The 18,686-nt window shown below is 37.6% G+C and overlaps 1 protein-coding gene across 3 annotated transcripts; it reads right to left on the bottom strand.

The window, feature by feature from the left end:
* Positions 1 to 1,719: 1,719 nt before the first annotated feature.
* Positions 1,720 to 18,618, bottom strand: golga3 (golgin A3). Of its 3 annotated transcripts, none has more exons than XM_059548631.1 (25): positions 18,506 to 18,567; positions 17,171 to 17,221; positions 16,615 to 16,904; positions 15,165 to 15,431; positions 14,098 to 14,210; positions 13,176 to 13,843; positions 12,943 to 13,054; positions 12,477 to 12,783; positions 11,581 to 11,783; positions 10,740 to 10,877; positions 9,477 to 9,638; positions 8,880 to 9,248; positions 8,711 to 8,788; positions 8,005 to 8,268; positions 7,452 to 7,546; positions 6,984 to 7,200; positions 6,654 to 6,797; positions 5,900 to 6,097; positions 5,622 to 5,738; positions 5,361 to 5,500; positions 4,979 to 5,111; positions 3,553 to 3,675; positions 3,294 to 3,458; positions 3,050 to 3,204; positions 1,720 to 2,583 (listed from the first exon to the last, which is right to left on the bottom strand). In XM_059548631.1, the coding sequence occupies exons 3-25, from the start codon at positions 16,754 to 16,756 to the stop codon at positions 2,412 to 2,414; spliced, it is 4,482 nt and encodes a 1,493-aa protein (XP_059404614.1). In that variant the 5' UTR covers positions 16,757 to 16,904; positions 17,171 to 17,221; positions 18,506 to 18,567; the 3' UTR covers positions 1,720 to 2,411. The 3 variants fall into 3 exon arrangements, with proteins under 3 accessions (XP_059404614.1, XP_059404616.1, XP_059404615.1); XM_059548633.1 differs by having other exon boundaries at positions 15,288 to 15,431; XM_059548632.1 differs by lacking the exon at positions 17,171 to 17,221 and having other exon boundaries at positions 18,506 to 18,618.
* Positions 18,619 to 18,686: the final 68 nt, after the last annotated feature.

Here is an 18,686-nt window from a genome sequence, read left to right as displayed (position 1 = left end):
TTTTAAAATGTAAAATTAATGAAAAGTTGTTCACAAACAAATGCTTGTGAAGTAGTATACATTATTTCACGATAAACGTTTTAAACTGTGGTGTGCTGTATTTTTTCACATTAATTACGTTTAATTCGGCAAGTGCCTTCCAGTTGTCATGTCATATATCAATTGAATTTTTCAGTTTAATCTAAAATGTGTAACATGCCTTGTAGTTTTATTAAATAATAAAAACGGCCATGTAATATAAACATCTGCTTACTGTTCAAACTCTACAATAGTGTTTTACTGTATAAAGCTTAAATATTACATTTTACCAATTAAATCAAAGGCAGAATGTGCCTTCTACAGCCTCTGCTATATATATATATATATATATATATATATATATATATATATATATATATACATACATACAAACACACACATATATAAATCTAATTCAAAGAACATTAGTGACAAAAGACAAGATCATTTTACAGAATGATTTATATTTTACACTCAATATGGTACATCCCATAAAAATGCTGAGTTAAACTTTTTTTTCTTATTTATAAACAGAACAGAAACTCGTGCTTTTCATCAGTACAGTAATTAACAGTATATTTTCAGTTAATTAAAAACCGTTCCCTTCCTTCCACTGAATATGTGTTAATCCTTTGAAGGTAAGTGTACATGTTCGTGCGTAAAGCTTCATTTCCCATTATGTCTTAATCATTATAGCAGTCTAAAGGTTTTTACCGTACATGGAGATCAATGTCTTTATCTCAGAACACATTTAAAACAATTCAAGCCAATTACATGGGTAAGTCCAGCTCCACAGACACAACCAACAAATGGAGTTTGTGAAATGAAGACATCAGGGGAAAGACAGAACTATTACACCCAATTAAAATACATTATTCAAAAAATATTTGCACACATTTTTGATAATTAAGGCTGTAATGACAAATTATCCATAAGAATTTTAGGAAGTGAAAATGTTTTTTAAATAAGTGAACATAGTATTGGGCAAAAAACTGGCAAAATCTTCCCATCAAAAAGTAATATTTTACATATGTCCATACCTGAAAGTCAGTAAGCTTGCTTTCTTTTATCAATTGTGCAATAGAGTCAACACCTTTCATATATATTATAAATATAAGTAAAACACACTCAACAGCGCTTTTAAGAGCACATTCAACCTATTTTACACTATTTCCCAAGATCTCTCAACAACATCAACAAAAATTCATTCAAGCTATACATTTTTAGCAGTATTTAAAGGTTTCCTTAATGGATTCAATTTAAGGCGCAGCCCTAAAGAAAACAAGTCAAATTCGGACTTTTGGTATGAGATCTCACATCTGCAAACCATAGACACAAACCAGATACAAGCTGAAATTGGATGATCTGAACTATAATACATTACCCTGTACAAAAGGGCCACTACTTTCTCCCAGTCTTACACTTATATTCCTGGGGCTTCAGGTCCTGAGTTTCAATCAGAATGAGGCCGTAGTGCTAAGTATAATATTGTAAGTGCATCATCAAGGTCGCATTATTGTACCCACAAAGAATGTGTTACGAAACAGTGGATCTAAACTCTGAGACTTATGGGTAAAGCCGAACACAGTGTGTACGTAGACAGGAAGTTATCAGCATCGCTTTAGACTTGATTTGAGGCCTGGAAAAACTAAGAATGCTCTGTTTTTGGGGGGGATAAAAAAAAAAAAAAAAAAAAAAAAAGAGTTGAGAGAAAATGCTTGATTGATATAAGGGCCTCATATTGTTTAGTTGATTATATTTGCATTATATTGCAGGGAACAGCTCAAGATCAGGCATCTGTCCAGTGATGGAATGAGATCAGCTCATTCGCAGGCACAGAGGAATGGAAGAACAGTTCAGCTGCTGAATTCTCCATGCAGGAAGTGAGAACTACCACCAGACGGATATGTAGAATATACATCTGACCAATTAGGTCAATAGATCACTAGTTACTATAACACTGGAGTCTGGCGCCCTGGATGTTTGTGGTTTTTTTCACTTCTGCAGGACTAAGCAGCCTAGCAGTAGCCCTCTCAAACCTCTTTCTGCACCTCTTATGAGATGAGAAAGAAAACTAAATCAAAGCTGAACGACGACTGTGGGCGACTACTGTGAAATTCAAGCGAGATAACAGATCATATCAGAAAGAGAGAGCAGCTCTGTTCATTAAACTCAAAATAAATAGTGATCACAACACAAACAAACACCAAAATGACCCTCTTAAAATAAAGATGTGGTATAAAGAAACACTTTGTTTCACCCGAACAATGTTGGTTGGAAACAGATAAAGCCAAATATTGGCAGTTGATAAGAAATAAAGAACCTTAAAAGTGCCCTTAAAGATAAAACTGAACTCTCCCCACAGATAATGTCTTTAAAGGATTCGTTGTGGATTAGGAGGGCTGCATCTCTTCCTGTATCTTATCATTCTCTTCTTTATTTGGTAAATCGTTGCTGCTGTTGTCATGAAGCCTCAGTTTTTGGAGCTCCTCCTCTGCACTGGCCAGCGACGTCACTGTGACTGTGTGTTCCTCCATCTGCTTCTGAAGGCTGTCCATCTCCTGCCTACGAGAAATGACCATCAGATGAGTGAGAAAGGAGACGCCCACAAGGAAAACGCCATCTGTTACGTGGCTGTGGCAGCTTTTATATGAGGATTTTATATGACATGTATTTATATGAAAAGGGAGGTCGGGAGAGCAGGTTTGTGTAATTAGACTTTGGGTTCGAATTATTACTTTTTTCCTCATTCACTTTAGATGTCTGGTACAAATATGTGGCATTTTGTCAGGAAAACAATGAATGGTTTCATATATTTTTAATTGTCTAATCAGAAAGAAAGGAATTGAAATTTTGCAGCTTGAAAATTGATACTGGAAGCCACTTTATCAGCCAAAACAACATAGAAGATATCCTTAATAGGGAATTGCATGATTTCAATTCGATAACGTTTTTTTCTTATAGTGGGACAGTGTTACAGTGTGCCCACTCTCCTTTAGTTTTCACATAGAAAGGTATGGTAAAGTCTTACTTTAACTGTTTCAGACAGTTGTGGAGGTTATTGAGAGGTTCTTTGTTGACGGATGTTGAGGGTTTCAACAATTCGTCCAAAAGTGAAGCAGGAACAGGGCAGTCTGGGATTTTTACTGGTGTTACTGGGGTGGATTCCCCCTTTAAATCCATCCGCTGGTGTGGGGACAGAAATATGGATAGAAAATATTTAATAACACACAAACGTACATGTTGTCTATATTTGAAATGAGCATTAGTCTTACCTTTCTGAGCCTGCTGTTTTTGAGGTCCAGTTTGAGCTGGTTGTTCTGCTGAAGAACAATCTTCATGCTATTCCTCAGCTCTCCCACTTTAGCCTGCAGCATGAATTTATCCTTCCGTGTGCCATTGAGCTCTTCCTGCACCATCTCCAGCTCCACCTTTATCCTCTACACACCATATCAAACAAAAACAAACCTCAGAAGAGTTCAGAAGAAAAGAACCATAATACATGTTCTGACTGAACAAGGTAGCGTATCCGACCTGTAGAGTGTCCTGCAGGATGTCCATCTCTCTCTGATGACACTGTTCCACCATCTCCAGCTGCTGTTTCTGTGTCTCGATCTCCCGCTGCCTCTGCTCCACCTCCCACTTCAGATCCTCCACCTGCAGGGAGACAGGAACACAGCATATATGATAAATAGTGATTCCGAATGGGAATGAGTCACAGTTATCAATACGGATATCAAAATTCTCTAATATAGCATTTAAAGCCATAAATAAAACTAACTTGTGGTAGGTCTGTCATGTAGACAGACAAAAATTGTACTCTTTAAGGGTTTAACTGTAGTATAGTGGTCCTGTGGCTCAGTGGTAGAGCATTGCAACGCAAAAGGTTGTGGGTTCGATTCCGAGGGAACACATTAGGTAAAAAAAAAAATGTTAGCCTGAATGCACTGTAAGTTGCTTTGGATAAAAGTTTCTGCTAAATGCATACATTTTTTTTTTTAACAGCATGTCTCTTGGGCAGTATCCTTAAAGGGGTCATATAATGCTACATGCACTTTTACAAGTTGTTTGAACTGAAAAGTGTGTTGGCAGTGTGTGTACACAACCACCTTATAATGATAAAATTAATGATTAGTGATAATGATTTTTGTAATCTCCTTAAATGTTTTCCCCTTTCTCAGATCGAGCCGTCTGACTGTGTGGTACCCTAAAAAATCATATCAACTTGTGGAAAATGGGCATTATATGACCCCTTTAAAGAGATACCTTTGTACCTTATATACCCCTAAAAGTTGCATATTACTACTTCAAAACAGTAACATGTACCCTAACTTATATAGAGTTGTGCAATGATATAACTTACATTGTGACGATATTAACAATAATAGACCTGAGATTTGCTATATAGTATATACTACTTTATGTGAATAATGCTGGATGTAATATACATCCAACTTTAAATATATCACCAGGCTAGTTCTGTGATTAGCGGTAAATCACCATCACCTGCTTTTAAATGGAGCGGCATTTAATAGACAGAGTCGTAGATCACTGACAAGCTACGCAATATCGCGTTCATTATCCTTCGATTATAAACGCGATATTGCGTAGCTTGTCAGTGATCTACGACTCTGTCTATTAAATGCCGCTCCATTTAAAAGCAGGTGATGGCGATTTACCGCTAATCACGGAAACAGATTTACTGACTAGATGCCCATGATCATAGCGTTAGATATATCGCCCAGCCCTACACCGGGCAATAATATAGTTTAAACTATGCAATGATGAATGGGATTTTTGGGGGATTCAACTTTTGCACTTAATTTGCTGACATTTTTTTACATCCAGGATCTGAATCCTAGCAATCAAAAAATGTAAGGCATAACAAGCATACAGGTATATTGCGAGTGCAGAAGGTTACAAACAGTGAGGTAGTTGACTTTTTTTTGACGCATTGTACCTCTTGGTTAGTAAGGGGCTGTTTGCTGAGCTCATCATCAAGTTGTTTCTGAAGGATCTGGAGTTGAGTGTGAGTATCAGCTAATTGCTCCTGGAAATGAGAAACTTCTTCAGAGTGCTTCTCATCTTGAGCCCTGTCAAAGAGAGAGAAAAAAATCTCACAAAACACACCAACACAATCAGAAAAGTCACAAACATCTGCTCATCATCATAAATGAGAGAAGCACTGATCTCTGATGTTGCTTTTTTCAGTTCATCATCATCATCAGTTCATCACTCTAGAATAGCAGGACCTCGTAAAGATCTCTTGAAGTGTGACTACGTCTGTATTATGAGCCTCAGGGGCAGCTGTGATCCTATAACTCAAGAAAACAAAGACTTACTCAAGTGTTTTAGCCTCTTTCTCCAGGGTTTTGATAAGCTCCTCCTTGGCCTGCAGATCTTTCTTGATCTCGCTGAGTTCCAGCATGGCTGCTCTGTAATGCCTGCGGTTATGGGCTGCCTCCAGCTTGGCCTCCACCACCTGAACAAAGCGTACAAACACACAGGTCACATACATGCACGTAAAGAAACAAACCAAAGCCTTCAGGGACTTTTTTAAGGGAAACTGGAAATGTCATGCAGCTGTTAAATCACGTATTAACCTGCTCAGTCAGATCCTTGACTTTTATTTTCTCTTTCTCCAGAGCAGCCTGTAGCGTCTGCACCAACTGTCTCTTCTGCTGGTCCTCTTCTTCTTTACGCTTTAACACTGCTTGAACCTGATGTGAAAGATTACTGAGATGTTAAAAACAAAGGAAAAAAAGAAAACTACTTTTGTATAAAAAAAAAAAAAAAAAAAAAGGAAAAAAGAAAAAGATATTGATTAAAGACCGTTTTTTAAAAAACAACAAGAAGGTAATTATAACGTGTAGCATCACACCTGTAAGTTGAGTTGGACAAGATCTGCTTCTCTCTTCGCCAGTGCAGCCTCTAAGATATTGGCATGTTCCCGCAATGCACTGTGGGATTTCCCAAGCCCCGAGAGCTTCCCTTTCTCATGCTCTAGCTCAAGTGCAAGCTTCTTATTAGCATCCTCCAGGCGACAAATTCTCTTTTTAAAATTTCTTGACTCTTGAAGCTGTGCGCAAAAAAAAAAAGGAAAAAAAAAGATTAACATTTTTTAATTTTGAAACCATTCATTCAACAAATTACTAAATACACGAGAAAAATGCACAACATTTTAAACAAAACTATCAGTGAAATGCAAAGAAAATGAAATCAACAAATCAGTAATCCGAGTTTATTACATTTACAGAATAAATGTTTCTTTTATTGAAGAAATAAAATTTATGTGCATGTATGCTATCATTCAAAAGTCTGAGGTCATTCAATTTAGTAAAGACTTTTAAACTGCTGAAGATTTGATTCAAAATAAATGCTGTTCTTTTGAATTTTCTATTATATCTAAATATAGTAATGTATACACACACACACACACACACACACACACAACAGTTGTTTAAAATTGTAATAACATTTCACAATATTAACATTTTTACTGTTGTGATCAAATAAATGCAGACTTGTTGAGCATACAGACTCCAAACTGATTTTCTGACCATGTAAACATGTTAATTAAAGAATCATACAGGTTTCTATTTTGATTTGCCGTTAAGAAACAAATTTTCTCTTACCTCATCTTCCAATTCGAACACTTTCTCCTGATAGTCCTCTAGTTCAGTGCTAGTTAGGGTAATGACCTCCTGTAGCTCTTTCTCCAGCATGGCTTTACTCTGGCTCACTGCCTTCAGCTGTCCCTGCAGGGCTTCCACCTTGTTCTGAAGCAATAACAACAAATAAACGTCAATTCATTATTGAAGAAGATAAACTGTAGTTATGCACACCACCACTGTGAACTGTGCATTATATGAGAATTATAATCATTTTGTTTCAAATGTTTTCAGGATTTATGCATCTCTTTTAACTTTTAGTATCTATATTGTAGACCATCAGTACCAGTTTACCTGAAGTTCTTGGCTATTTCCACCCTCTGAAACCTGAGCTCTGAGTTTGTCAATTTCAGCTTCAGCTGTCTCTTTGGCGGTGAGGGCTTCCTGTAGCCTCCGGCTCAGAATACCAACTGCATTCTCATAGGCCTTATGCTTGGCCTTCACCTCTTTCTGTGCACTGGTCAAATCTGTGCCAATACGCTTCATCCTCACCTTCTGCTCTGAGATAGCCCTGGAAGAGGAAGAGCAGGCACATAATTGTGCATAACTTCACCATTAGATGTTCCTTTAAAACCTCATTTTTTATTTGTTTAATACACAAGTTGAAACAGGAAAAATACACCCCAATTTCTCATCATTTAATTTTGAGGTGCAAGATCACAAGCAAACATGAACTATTGTCTACATGTCACATCATATTCGTGAGCAGCGATCACTATGGAAACCCTTGTGGCAGGAGAGGCGGTGTGATTTGTGACTCACTTTCTGGCTTCATCTTGCATTTGTTCGATCCTCTTTTTCAGATTTTCATTTTCTTCGGTCACTGCCGCCAGCTGGTTCTGGTCAAACTGAAGGGACTAAAGCAACAACGTGGAGTGTGTCAAAATATGCTAAACACTTTGTACAAAAAGTTTTGAACAATTGTTTTTGTTGTTGTTGTCTCTTATGTTCACCAAGTACCATGTATTTGATAAAAACAGTAAAACAGTAATATTGTGAAATATTATTATAATTTAAAATAACTGTTCTCTATTGTAATATATTTTAAAATGTCATTTATTTCTGTGATGGCAAAGCTGATTTGGTGCTCAAACTTTTCAGTTCCAAAAAATGTTTCAGGATTCTTTAACTAATTGTAATTTCAAAAGATTTCAAAAGCATTTATTTGAAATTGAAATGCTTTTGTAACATCAGAACTGTCTTTAATTCAGCAAGTATGCATTAAATTGTTCAAAAGTGACAGTAAAGTATTAATTTGTTTGAAAGGAGGCAAAAGTCTATCCTTGAAGATCTTTGGAATGCAGTCAGCGTGTACCTGCAGTTGAGAGTCAAGTTGGTCTCTCTCTGTTTGTACGGATTGTAAATGGGCTTCCAGACCGTTCATTTGCTGCTGGACTCTCTCCACTTCCTTCTGCAGGCGAGTCTGTTCCTGTTCTGAGCTCTTCTTTTCTCCCTCCATTTTCAACAGCTCCTGCTTCAGGTCCTTCACCTCAGCCACCAGACGATTTTTTGAACCCTTCAACTCAGAGATCAACTGATCTTTGGAGCTGGCATCTCTCCTGTAAGCTTCAACCATCACCTGCAAGAAAGAGTAGAGCAGATCAAGGACACATCTATTGATTTCCAATTGGCAATTTTGTTGATTTAATAGCATTAGATGTATTTTTTGGGGGGGTAGAAACTTGTCAACTAGTTTTTTCCAGCAACAAATAAGTTTAAAAAAAAAATGTATGCCTTATTGAAATTGAAGTGTTTTACAAATTGATAAAACTCATGTTTAGGACCAAATGGAATTTCCTATGTTAAGGAAAAAATGTCATGGACTATATTATTGACATTTACATTTATGCATTTAACAGACCCTTTATTCTAATCGACTTACAGTGCATTCAGGATATTTTTTTTTCTTTATCAGTATGCATGTTCCCTGGGAATTGAACCCACAACCTTCTGCGCTACTAACGCAATGCTCTACCACTGAGCCACAGGAACATATCGATTGATAATGACAAAACGCATACCTTTTGCTGCATGAACTGATCCTTCAGTTTCTGTGCTTGTTTTTTGAGGGTGCCATTCTCTTGCTGGAGAGCTTCAATCTTGTGGAATGAAAGGAAAAATTTCAATCTGAACTAATTCTAAAGATCTTGATACAAAAAAAATCACATCACTAATATTCAAACCTCTCACCTGGGTTGCTTTAACCTGTAGTTCCTGCTTAAGCTGGTCAAGAGTGTCTGATGCCACCAGCACTTCCTCTCCTAGCCTTTCCGCTCCTTCATCCAGTTCACTCTTATCGGCTCGCGCTGCCTGCAGAGCAACTTCCAGGACTATTTTCTCATTTTGGAGATACTGCAGGATCTCCTCTTTAGCTGTGGCGTCAGTTTGTAGCTCCTCCAGCTGACCCTGGAGCTCCTGGTAACGTGCCTCCAGCTGATTAAGGGACTGTTCTTTGGTTTGGAGGGTCTCCTGAGTGCTGGTGAGCTGCTTCATCAGCTCTAGGTGCTCACGCTGAAGCAATTCCAGCTGGGCGTCTTTTTGGGAGAGAAGGAGTTTGACCTGGAAGGAGACGAATCAATCATTTAAGTCATTATTATGGGATGCTTATATCCAAAATCCAACATATTACAAAAACCTGGGATTAAGAGTGTTGTTCAAGAGCACAATGGTGATGGGTTTGAACCTTCAACCCTTTAATTACCAGATCAGATACTGAATACTAGAATACACCACAAAAAAAACAGTATGTAAGTGTGTGCTCACACATGCTGGTGAGCATTAAGATACCTGCTTTAGCTCTCTCTCCAGTGTTGTGGCTGTGTTGGCGAGTTTGAGAAGATGCTCTCGCTCCTCTTCAAACTCTTCCAGTTTGTGCTGAAGATCTTCCTCCACCATTGACTTTGCCTCCTGGATTTGATGTATGGCCACTTCTTGAGTCAACATGTCCGTCTGGATAACGATCAGTAAATTATTATGTATACTTAGATTTAACCTTGATTCAATTTATTCCTTAAAAGAAATTATTAAAGCACACTAAACTGAAAATTTATTTTTAGTCAGTTTAATGTAATGAAAAAATTTAATAATATACATACAGTCTTAGGCCACGAGTATTTTCACCAACAAATGGTTTTAAGTCAGTTATTTCCATCTTTTGCTTTAGTATGTCAGCACAAAATATCAGTTTACATTTCTTTTGCCATTCATTTTTATATTAGAGTGAGATTTTTGTTTGCACAGGGAGTCTGACAACAGCAGGTGTTTCACACAGAAATCTGATCTCACCATCATCCAGTCCGTCTGGAATAACATGAAGAAACAGAGCAAACTGAGACAGACTAAATCAAGAAGAACTGTGGCAATGTCTCCAAGACACTTCAAGAAATCTTCCTGCAAAGTAACCTGAAAAACAATGCGCAAGGGCACCAAGGACTAAAGCTGATTTAAATGCAAAGGTTGGTCAAACCAAATGTTAATTTGATTTAGTTCATAGAAGTTAATTGATAAATAAAATCTATTTATGACATTATTTTTGAAAGCTTCCTCGCTTTACAGCATTTTTAAACAAGTGCTTAAAACGGTTCACAGTACTGTAGCTTTGCAGGTTTCTTGTAGTGTCTTGGAGGCATTGCCACAGTTCTTCTGGATTTAGTCTGTCTCAGTCTGTATTGTTTCTTCATGTTATTCCAGACAGACTGGATGATGGTTTAGATCAGATCTCTGTGTGGAGCACTGGCTGCTGTCAAACTCCTTGTGCAAACAAAAATCTCACTGGGTTAATATAATTAATGACAAAAGAAATGTTAAGAAATGTAATCTAATATTTCCTACTGACACACTACAGCAAAATATAGAAATAACTGACTTAAAACCATTATTTATAATATATGTATACACATTTACATTTTAATATATATATATGTGTTTGTGTGTGTGTGTGATATAATAACAAAATGACAGGTCTGCTTTCAGGGAAATATATGATACTAAATATGCCATCAAAAAAAGAGAGTATGTCAGTTTGACAGAAAGAGTTTTAGTGCTCCAGACCTCTATACTCTGTAGCTGCACGGCAATCCGTTCCTTCTCTTTTATAGATTGATGTTTCGTCTCTGTGAGTTTGTGAGACAGAGTAACATTCTCCATCTTTAGATTTTCCAACACTCCGATCTGAGTCATCTGACCAGCCTGAAAGGAAATATACAAAAAAAAAAAAAAAAAAAAATACACACTACAGATGGCCATTTTGCTTTTGAATCTTTCTGATAAACATCTTTTCTGAAAACATACACTATCATTCCAAGGTTTGGGGTCAATAAGATTTTGAAAGAAATTGCTGCTTTTATTCAGATGGATGCATTAAATAAATGACAAATTATATAAATAATATTTACAATAAATACATTTATAATGTTGCATTTATAAAGATTTCTATTTAAAAACTGTTGTTCTTTCTATAAATCAAATAATACTGAAATAAAACCGCTCCCACAAAAATAATAATTAGAAAGATTTCTGAAGGATCATGGGACACTAAAGACTGGAGTAATGATGCTGAAAATTCAGCTTTGATCACAGAAATAAATAACATTTTAAAATTTATTAAATTTAGAAAAAATATACTGATATTAATATTAATCATCTAAATATATATTTGATCAAATAAATGCAGCCTTGGTGAGCATAAGAAACATCTTTAATTAAACAATCTTACCAACCCCAAACTGGGAATGGTAGTTTATATTTATTATGGGTAACAACATTACCTTCTGGAGCTCACAACATGACAATAGTGAGCCATTATTCAAGATTCAAGATTTTTATTCGTCACATACACGATTATATAGAGAATTTATAAGCAGCAGTGAAATGCGAGTGTACACATTTATACCTGCATGTTTGCCATCTCTCCCTGCAGTCGCACTCGTGCCTCCTGTGCCAGAGTCAGCTGCTGCTGGTACCAGAGCCGCAGCTGCTGCAGGGAGTCCACTTCTGCCTGCGACGTCTTCAGTCTGCTCTGCAGAGCGTTCCTCTCGCTCTGGACCCTCTGAAGCTGTCCCTGTAGGCCCCCCATCTGCTGCCGTAATTCAGAGACTAAGTGGAAGAATGACAAACAGGAGAAAGTTTTGTAAACGTTTTAATAATATTATTATAAACAAGCATATCATTAATATAATTATCTATAGTTTTACTCAAGATTACTCTTGAGCATGTACTCAAAGTCAAGTGGGCACAGAAATGATTTTTTTAACTAATATATTTTAAATACCGTATTTTTCGGACTATAAGTCGCACCTGAGTATAAGTCGCATCAGTCCAAAAATACGTCATGATGAGGAAAAAAACACAAGTCACACTGGACTATAAGTCGCATTTATTTAGAAACAAGAACCAAGAGAAAACATTACCGTCTCCAGCCGCGAGAGGGCGCTCTGTGTAGGCTACAGGAGGACTGAGCAGCATAAAGCGCACTCTCGCGGCTGAAGAGAGACGGTAATGTTTTCTCTTGGTCCATTTCTCTTATTTCATTTATCTTGGTTCATGTCAAATGAATTTTGATAAATAAGTCACACCTGACTATAAGTCGCAGGACCAGCCAAACTATGAAAAACTTATAGTCGACTTATAGTCCGGAAAATTCGGTAGTTAGTTTACTATGATCAACTGGAACTAGTGGGCAAAAGTGAAATATTAACCATCCTGAGTAATTATACACTAAGACTGACATTTTGAGTATCCCAACTGATCATGCTCAACCCTGATGTGTACATCTACCACTGTCTTTACCCGTGTTGTCCTTGGTATTCAGGCTCTGCTGCATCTCCTCCACTTTGACCATGAGCCTCTGGTACTGCTCTTCAGCCAGCTGCAGGTCACTGCCCAGCGAGGCCAGGCTGGCGTTTTTCCCTTCCAGATTGCTTTGGAGTTCCACCATGGCCTTCTCCAGTGCAGAGCAGTTGGAGCGTAATGTAGTGACCTCAGAGGTGAGGGTGCTCTGCTTCTCGTGACTGGCCTGGGTCTGCTCTACTTGGGCCTGCAACTGAGCAGCTACTGTAGCCAGCTGGGCCTGGAGCTCTGTCTTTTCTTTCATAGCCTGGAAATGGAGGAAGGTTTTACAAAAATCAATGTGCATCCACATTTTAAAAGACATATATGTATAACAATGGATGAATGCATGAATATTATATATATATATATATAAGACAGTTTAAAAGTTAATGTACAAATTATTGGGACTCTACTAATACCTCACCTGATTGGCTTCGGAGGAAAGAGACTCCAGTTGTCCTTCTAACCTCATTTTCTCTTTCAGCAATTGCAGCATCTCATCATGAGTCCCCATCACAGAACTCCCATACGACACACTGCAAATTCATAATTCAACGTTTATCATAAGGCTTTGATGGGCTGGTTTCAAGATAGATGATGAAATCTAAAAATAATATTTTGAGAATGGACTAACTGGAGGAAATTGTATACTTATACCTGCTGGAGAAGCTGTCCCTGCGACTGCGAGGCTCCACACTGCCCTCTCTTTCCTCTTCCATGTGTCTCTCTTCAGTGGCTGTCTGCAAGACTTCACGCAGTGATGGAAAGTGGCCCATGGCTTCTGGAGCAATCTCTCTCCCTTCGACAGTATATGGAGCCTTTGGCCGGTTCACTATTGCAGCTAACATATTATATGTCCCTGGAGTAGACACACTACTATAGGATGAGCTATCGCTGTCATTACCATCAGCTTTGAAACCTGATTCGCTCCGAGATGATTCCAAATGGGAGTTGGTCTCAGAACTGATGCTGATTTCCGAAACTGTGGAGACTGAGCTGATGGTGGAATGCAGAGAGCTAAACGACGAGTTGGCAGATGATGAAACTACCCCACCAGACATATCTGCACTTTGAGCCTCAGATTCGGACGTTCTGTAGTCGGCGAGAGAGTGGATCTTGTTGGAGCGAGATGATTTAGATATCTTCTCCTTGTTGGAAGGGATTCCAAGGCTGCCCAGTTTGGGACCACGGGGAACACTGGTACGCAGGAAAGAGTATTCCTTAGTCATAGAAACAGTATTGGCACGTGGGAGACCCTCGGGATGGAGCATGAGCTCTGGGTCCAAAGTGCTAAAAGGGCGGCTCTTAGGAGTGGAACGCCGGGTCTGAATGGGACAAAGAAATGAGGATTAAACATGCAAAACAAGAAACATTATGCAACACAGGACAATCACAGAAGAGTTCATCTATGTCTAACATGAAGTCCACCAATAGGAAAACTTAATAAAAAAAAAATTATAATAATAATAACCCAAAATTATTTGCTAGGTAAATGATGCCAATTTTCAGTTTTTGGCCAACTATCCATTAAATTCAATATCAGTGATTTCACAGAAACAGTTCTGGTTTGCTGACTCACTCTCTCTGTGTGCCGCTGTACTCTGTATTGTTTGAGCTGTTCCTCTAGACGCCGACGAGCTTCCTGACGGATCTTTTCTTCATTTTCCATCTCCACAGATGGCTCTTTCGATGCTACAAGAAAGACATGGTCAATAAAACACAAAAACCCTTGCTACATAAAAAAGTGAAAAGTTTAGATATTCTCAACCAAGCAGTATTGGATTGAATGCATCAGGTTATTGATTATACAAAAAAATGACAGCTCATCAATCCTGAAACATGCTTGGTTGACAATGTCTTTTTTAAGGATAGGAACAACTGACAACTGGTTCCAAGAACTGAATGGATCTGTAACAAAATGGTATACAATTAATTGCACTGAATTAAATCATTCATAGTTTCAATGCAATTAATTTTATTTAACTTTTTTTTTTTTATGCATGCATGCATGCTTCGAAAAATCAGAAATTAGTAATAATCAGAATGCTAAGGGTTAACTGTAAAAGTGGAAATGCAACCAGAATCTTTAAAATGTCTTTTGATTAAAGAGTGAAGCTTCATGCTGGTCCTGGTACAGCAAACACCACGTGAGCTCTGCATCCCATAATAAGCCATTCCAGCTGCCTTAGTCAGAAAAAGAGAAAAAGTGCCCTTGAGCTTCTGTGTCAGTTAGTTCTTATTAGTTCAGCCATATTTCACATCCAAGCCATATTGTCTTAACAAGATGCACGTAGTCTTGCCAGTATTCATGTTGTTCCCAGAAAAGCTTAACTTTTCCTGAATCAACAACCAGCACACCAACACTCCAGTATTGCTAACACAGAATTGTCATAAATGTAAGAAATCAAAGCACTCACAATCACAGGAGAGACTAAATAGCCTTTTATTAATTCATTAGGGGACATAATGCAATGAAGAGATTCCCACTAAAATCTCTCAGCAAGCCAAAACGGAGGAGCAGGCAAAAACAGGGTACACCAAACAGAGAGGGTTAGCCTAAATCAGCCTCAAAAGATAAACTGGGGGAATTACAACACAACAGGAAGGGGATGATTCGAGGGGTGTTATCCAGTATCGTATGCTTACACAATTCAGTCTCCTGCATAGGAATACTTAGTCTGAGCGATTGCAATGCGTCACCCTTGTGAACAGAGCCCTCTGCAAGAGCTGCCTCAGACTTCTCTAGGCTGTCAGGGAAAGAGGCCAAACCTGGATCCAGCTCTGCGCTCAGAGGGGAATCGGCAAGGTGTCTGCCCGGGGAAGGAGTAGCCAGAGGTGGGGTGCTGCCTCCGTGAGTTTCCTGACCCTCCACCACGGCCTCTCCGTTTGGCAACAGATCTGCTCTGACATGACCTGAAACAAAGAGAAGGGATTCAGCAAAGAGCTTTATACTTAAAGGTGCACTAAGGTTTTGTTTGTATTTTACAAGCCAGTACAACATATCAATCAGCATGGATGAAATAGCATGTTAATTTAAACTTAGTCATGTTCAACCTCACATGTTACGTGTACAGTGTAAATGGACCATATGAAATCACTTAAATGCAAGTAAATCAAGTAAAATGCAATCAAATAAAATGAATTTATATAAAAAAATAATAATAATTATTAACGTGTTCCCAAAGAGAGCACTTTTTTATATTTTTTCTTTTTGGTAAGCATCACTCAATGCTAAAGCTATTTGGTAACAAACATTAAGCAATACATTTGAGACAGTATTTATTAATCTTTCTTGAAATTAGTTTATTAAAAATAAATACAACTATTCACTATTAGTTCATGTTAGATCAAGCCCAATACTATCACATTTAACTTATGTTAACAAATTTAACCTTATTGCAAATTAATACAAATAATTCTGTAGAAAACAGTCACATGTTTAGGCATATTTGTCATCCGTAATTAACCTTTTCACAGAGAGAAGTGTCCATCAACAAATAGTCCACTATTAAGTTGGGGCATCTTTTCAGATCATTCAAGTGAACATAATTCTTTGCATATTTGTCAAAAGCAATATTCTTTTCTTTATAGGTAAAACGTTACTTTGTGCACTTTTAAAGTACTAAGCCAAATTAGCCTGCTGCTGATATCTAGTTCAAGAGGTTATGACTGGTATTTTTTGATCATCACGTATAACCTTTAAACGTAATTGGTGATCTGAAAGTTATCTTTTGCTAAATTTTCTCGGAAAGAGTCAAACGGCCTTATTAAGCTACAGAGACAATTTATGATACTGAAAGCACAGGGACGTTTGTGGATATATCTAGAAAAAAACACGTCTTTATAAAGTAACAAATGGCACTGGAAGAAGTGGGAAGAAAAAACTTCTCAAAGCCAAGTGACGCAGTAAACAGCAAATGTTCACTCTGAAATCTTGCCAGGATTTGAATGAACACAACAAACAACTTTCAAGCAAAAGCTTAACAGTGAATCAGTGTATAAATCAGAAAGTACAAATGAACAGCCTCAATGCTGATTAAATCAACCATTTAATTGCAACATCATACATCAAATTTCATCTCAAAAGAACACTTACCATTAGGGATTTTCTCCATTACCAGTGATCCCTCCAGCTTCAGGGATTCAACAGCACTGCTGTCTGGATCTTTGCCGTGTTTTGCGTCCGGATGCTGAGGGTTGGCCTCAAATGAGGCTGTTTCCTTATTTCCATTTTCCATATCTCTTGCAATACAGATGCTGCTCTAGCATCCATGAACATAAGCTGGGTCTCACCAATGCAATTCACATTTACTTCATGCTCAGTAAACTTCGGCTAAGACTCCAGGCTGGCCTGGATGGTGCAGACAGCTTCAGTCCTCGGTGATCCTGAAGAATGGAAACATTATTTTAAGTCATCCTACTATGAGAAGAGTTCAAGATTTATTGCTCAAATAAAGAAAAATCAGCAAAATATATTAATTACTAATTTATCATTTAGTCACGATGCTGATGGTTTTAACTCATCTAATGGTACGCTAATTACAGGGATATTTTTCCCTGAAGCAATGTATATTTAAATGTTTTGATCAAGGACACAATGCTGACACACTTATGTCAGTTATTGCACGTGGCACTAGCTGTTTAATTCATACTTTGTCTTTTGTTTCTATGAAGTTCCCCTCACAAAACCACAAACGTCTATCCTGCAAAGATAAAAAGAAGAACCTTTGTTTTTGAGAGTTGACATAGCATCTAAGCCACACCACCCCATTTTGGGAACAAGGGAAAAAGCAATTCACCAACTTTAAAACTTTAAACTCAATAGTTCAAATGGAAGAGGTTTAAATAATAGTACACTGATTCTTGAGACAAGGGACAAAGCGTGTTTCACAACTTTACCTGCCATTAGCACTCAAAACAAGCTCCCATAACTATGTTTCAACACAAACAAGGTATTTGTTTTTATTAGGTTTCCAATGCACTGGTAAATGATTAATGCATGCGTGATATGTAAAAAAATTTTTAGTCAACACAGTTATCCATCAGCACTTAGCACTAAGCACTAAGATGTCAGCACCTAGGTTTTCAGTCTTACTATTAATCAAATTAAATATATTCTGAACTAGAAATCCTTCTGTATCAAAAAATCATTCTGTAGTCTCCACTCATTCACTGAAGTGAATGCTTTATTTGGTCATTTTGAAATAAGTAACAGGTGATGATGATGATTCATACTGAGCTACAGGCCAGGGGGGGAAATGGAAGAAGTAGGATATTGAACAATTCTTTCTTGTAAAAACTTTTATCAGTACTGTAGTTTATTTTGTTCTAGTATTTAGAAATCAGTCAGCTTTTATAGCTTAGTGTCATGATAGTTTAGTAACTGACAAGACATTATTCTATTTTATTGCACAATGCAAGACAACAGTGTGGTGGAGTATTAAGGTTTCTGTGTCACTCAAGGCTGGGTGATAAGAGTGACCATCAACTAACTATAGACTAACACGGTTAAAGAAACTTATCAGACATCTGGCATGCAACCGAAGATGACATGACTGTAAAATCAACACAAATATGCTCATTTTTAAAATCAAATATGGACGGATCGGTCTGTCAACGGCGTTTTAATTTACTGTCACTTTCAGGAAAGGGACAATATCTCTGGCTTTAAAGTAATGAGTTGAAAATGAATGCACCGCCACAAAAATAAATAACAATACTAATCATGATAAATAATTAACAGTGCAGGAACGGCGAAAAGTCACAGGAGATACAGTGTCAATGTGACTTTATTATTATAAATATCCGATCTCATTAGCATCAGCCTTTAGCCACATCGCACGCACGATATCCAAAAACTTTAAGTAACGTTAACTGACGCATGACACTTACACACGACCGTTCTTCTGCAAAGCAATGAACACGTGAAATGGTGTTTAATTTGTGTGGAGATTTGAAGAAAGTATAAAAAGTATTTAAGCACCAACCTCAGACGTGCTCCTGCCTACACTACGTGGCTGTTTTGGTTCCGTCCTAGAAACAGATCCGACTCGCGACGGTTTTCTCGACATTAAAGGTTCCGCATTGAGTTGCTGCATTATAATTAAAGCGAAAACATCTATAGATTTTAGAACCCACTATAATAATTTGTATATCCACCTTATTTCA

This window comes from Carassius carassius, chromosome 4, assembly GCF_963082965.1.
Source record: "Carassius carassius chromosome 4, fCarCar2.1, whole genome shotgun sequence".
Taxonomy (NCBI): Eukaryota; Metazoa; Chordata; class Actinopteri; order Cypriniformes; family Cyprinidae; genus Carassius; species Carassius carassius.
The sequence above is the reverse complement of the archived record's forward strand: the minus strand, read 5'-3'. Positions and strand labels throughout refer to the sequence as shown.

Excerpts from the sequence above, each read along its gene's own strand:
- golga3 (XM_059548632.1), bottom strand. The coding sequence starts at position 16,756 with ATGGAAAATGGAAATAAGGAAACAGCCTCATTTGAGGCCAACCCTCAG. Across the intron at positions 11,784-12,476 it reads GAATACCAAGGACAACACGG|TCTCTGAATTACGGCAGCAG; the intron begins GTAAAGACAGTG and ends TCTTCCACTTAG. Across the intron at positions 5,112-5,360 it reads AAAGAGGCTAAAACACTTGA|GGCTCAAGATGAGAAGCACT; the intron begins GTAAGTCTTTGT and ends TCTCTTTGACAG.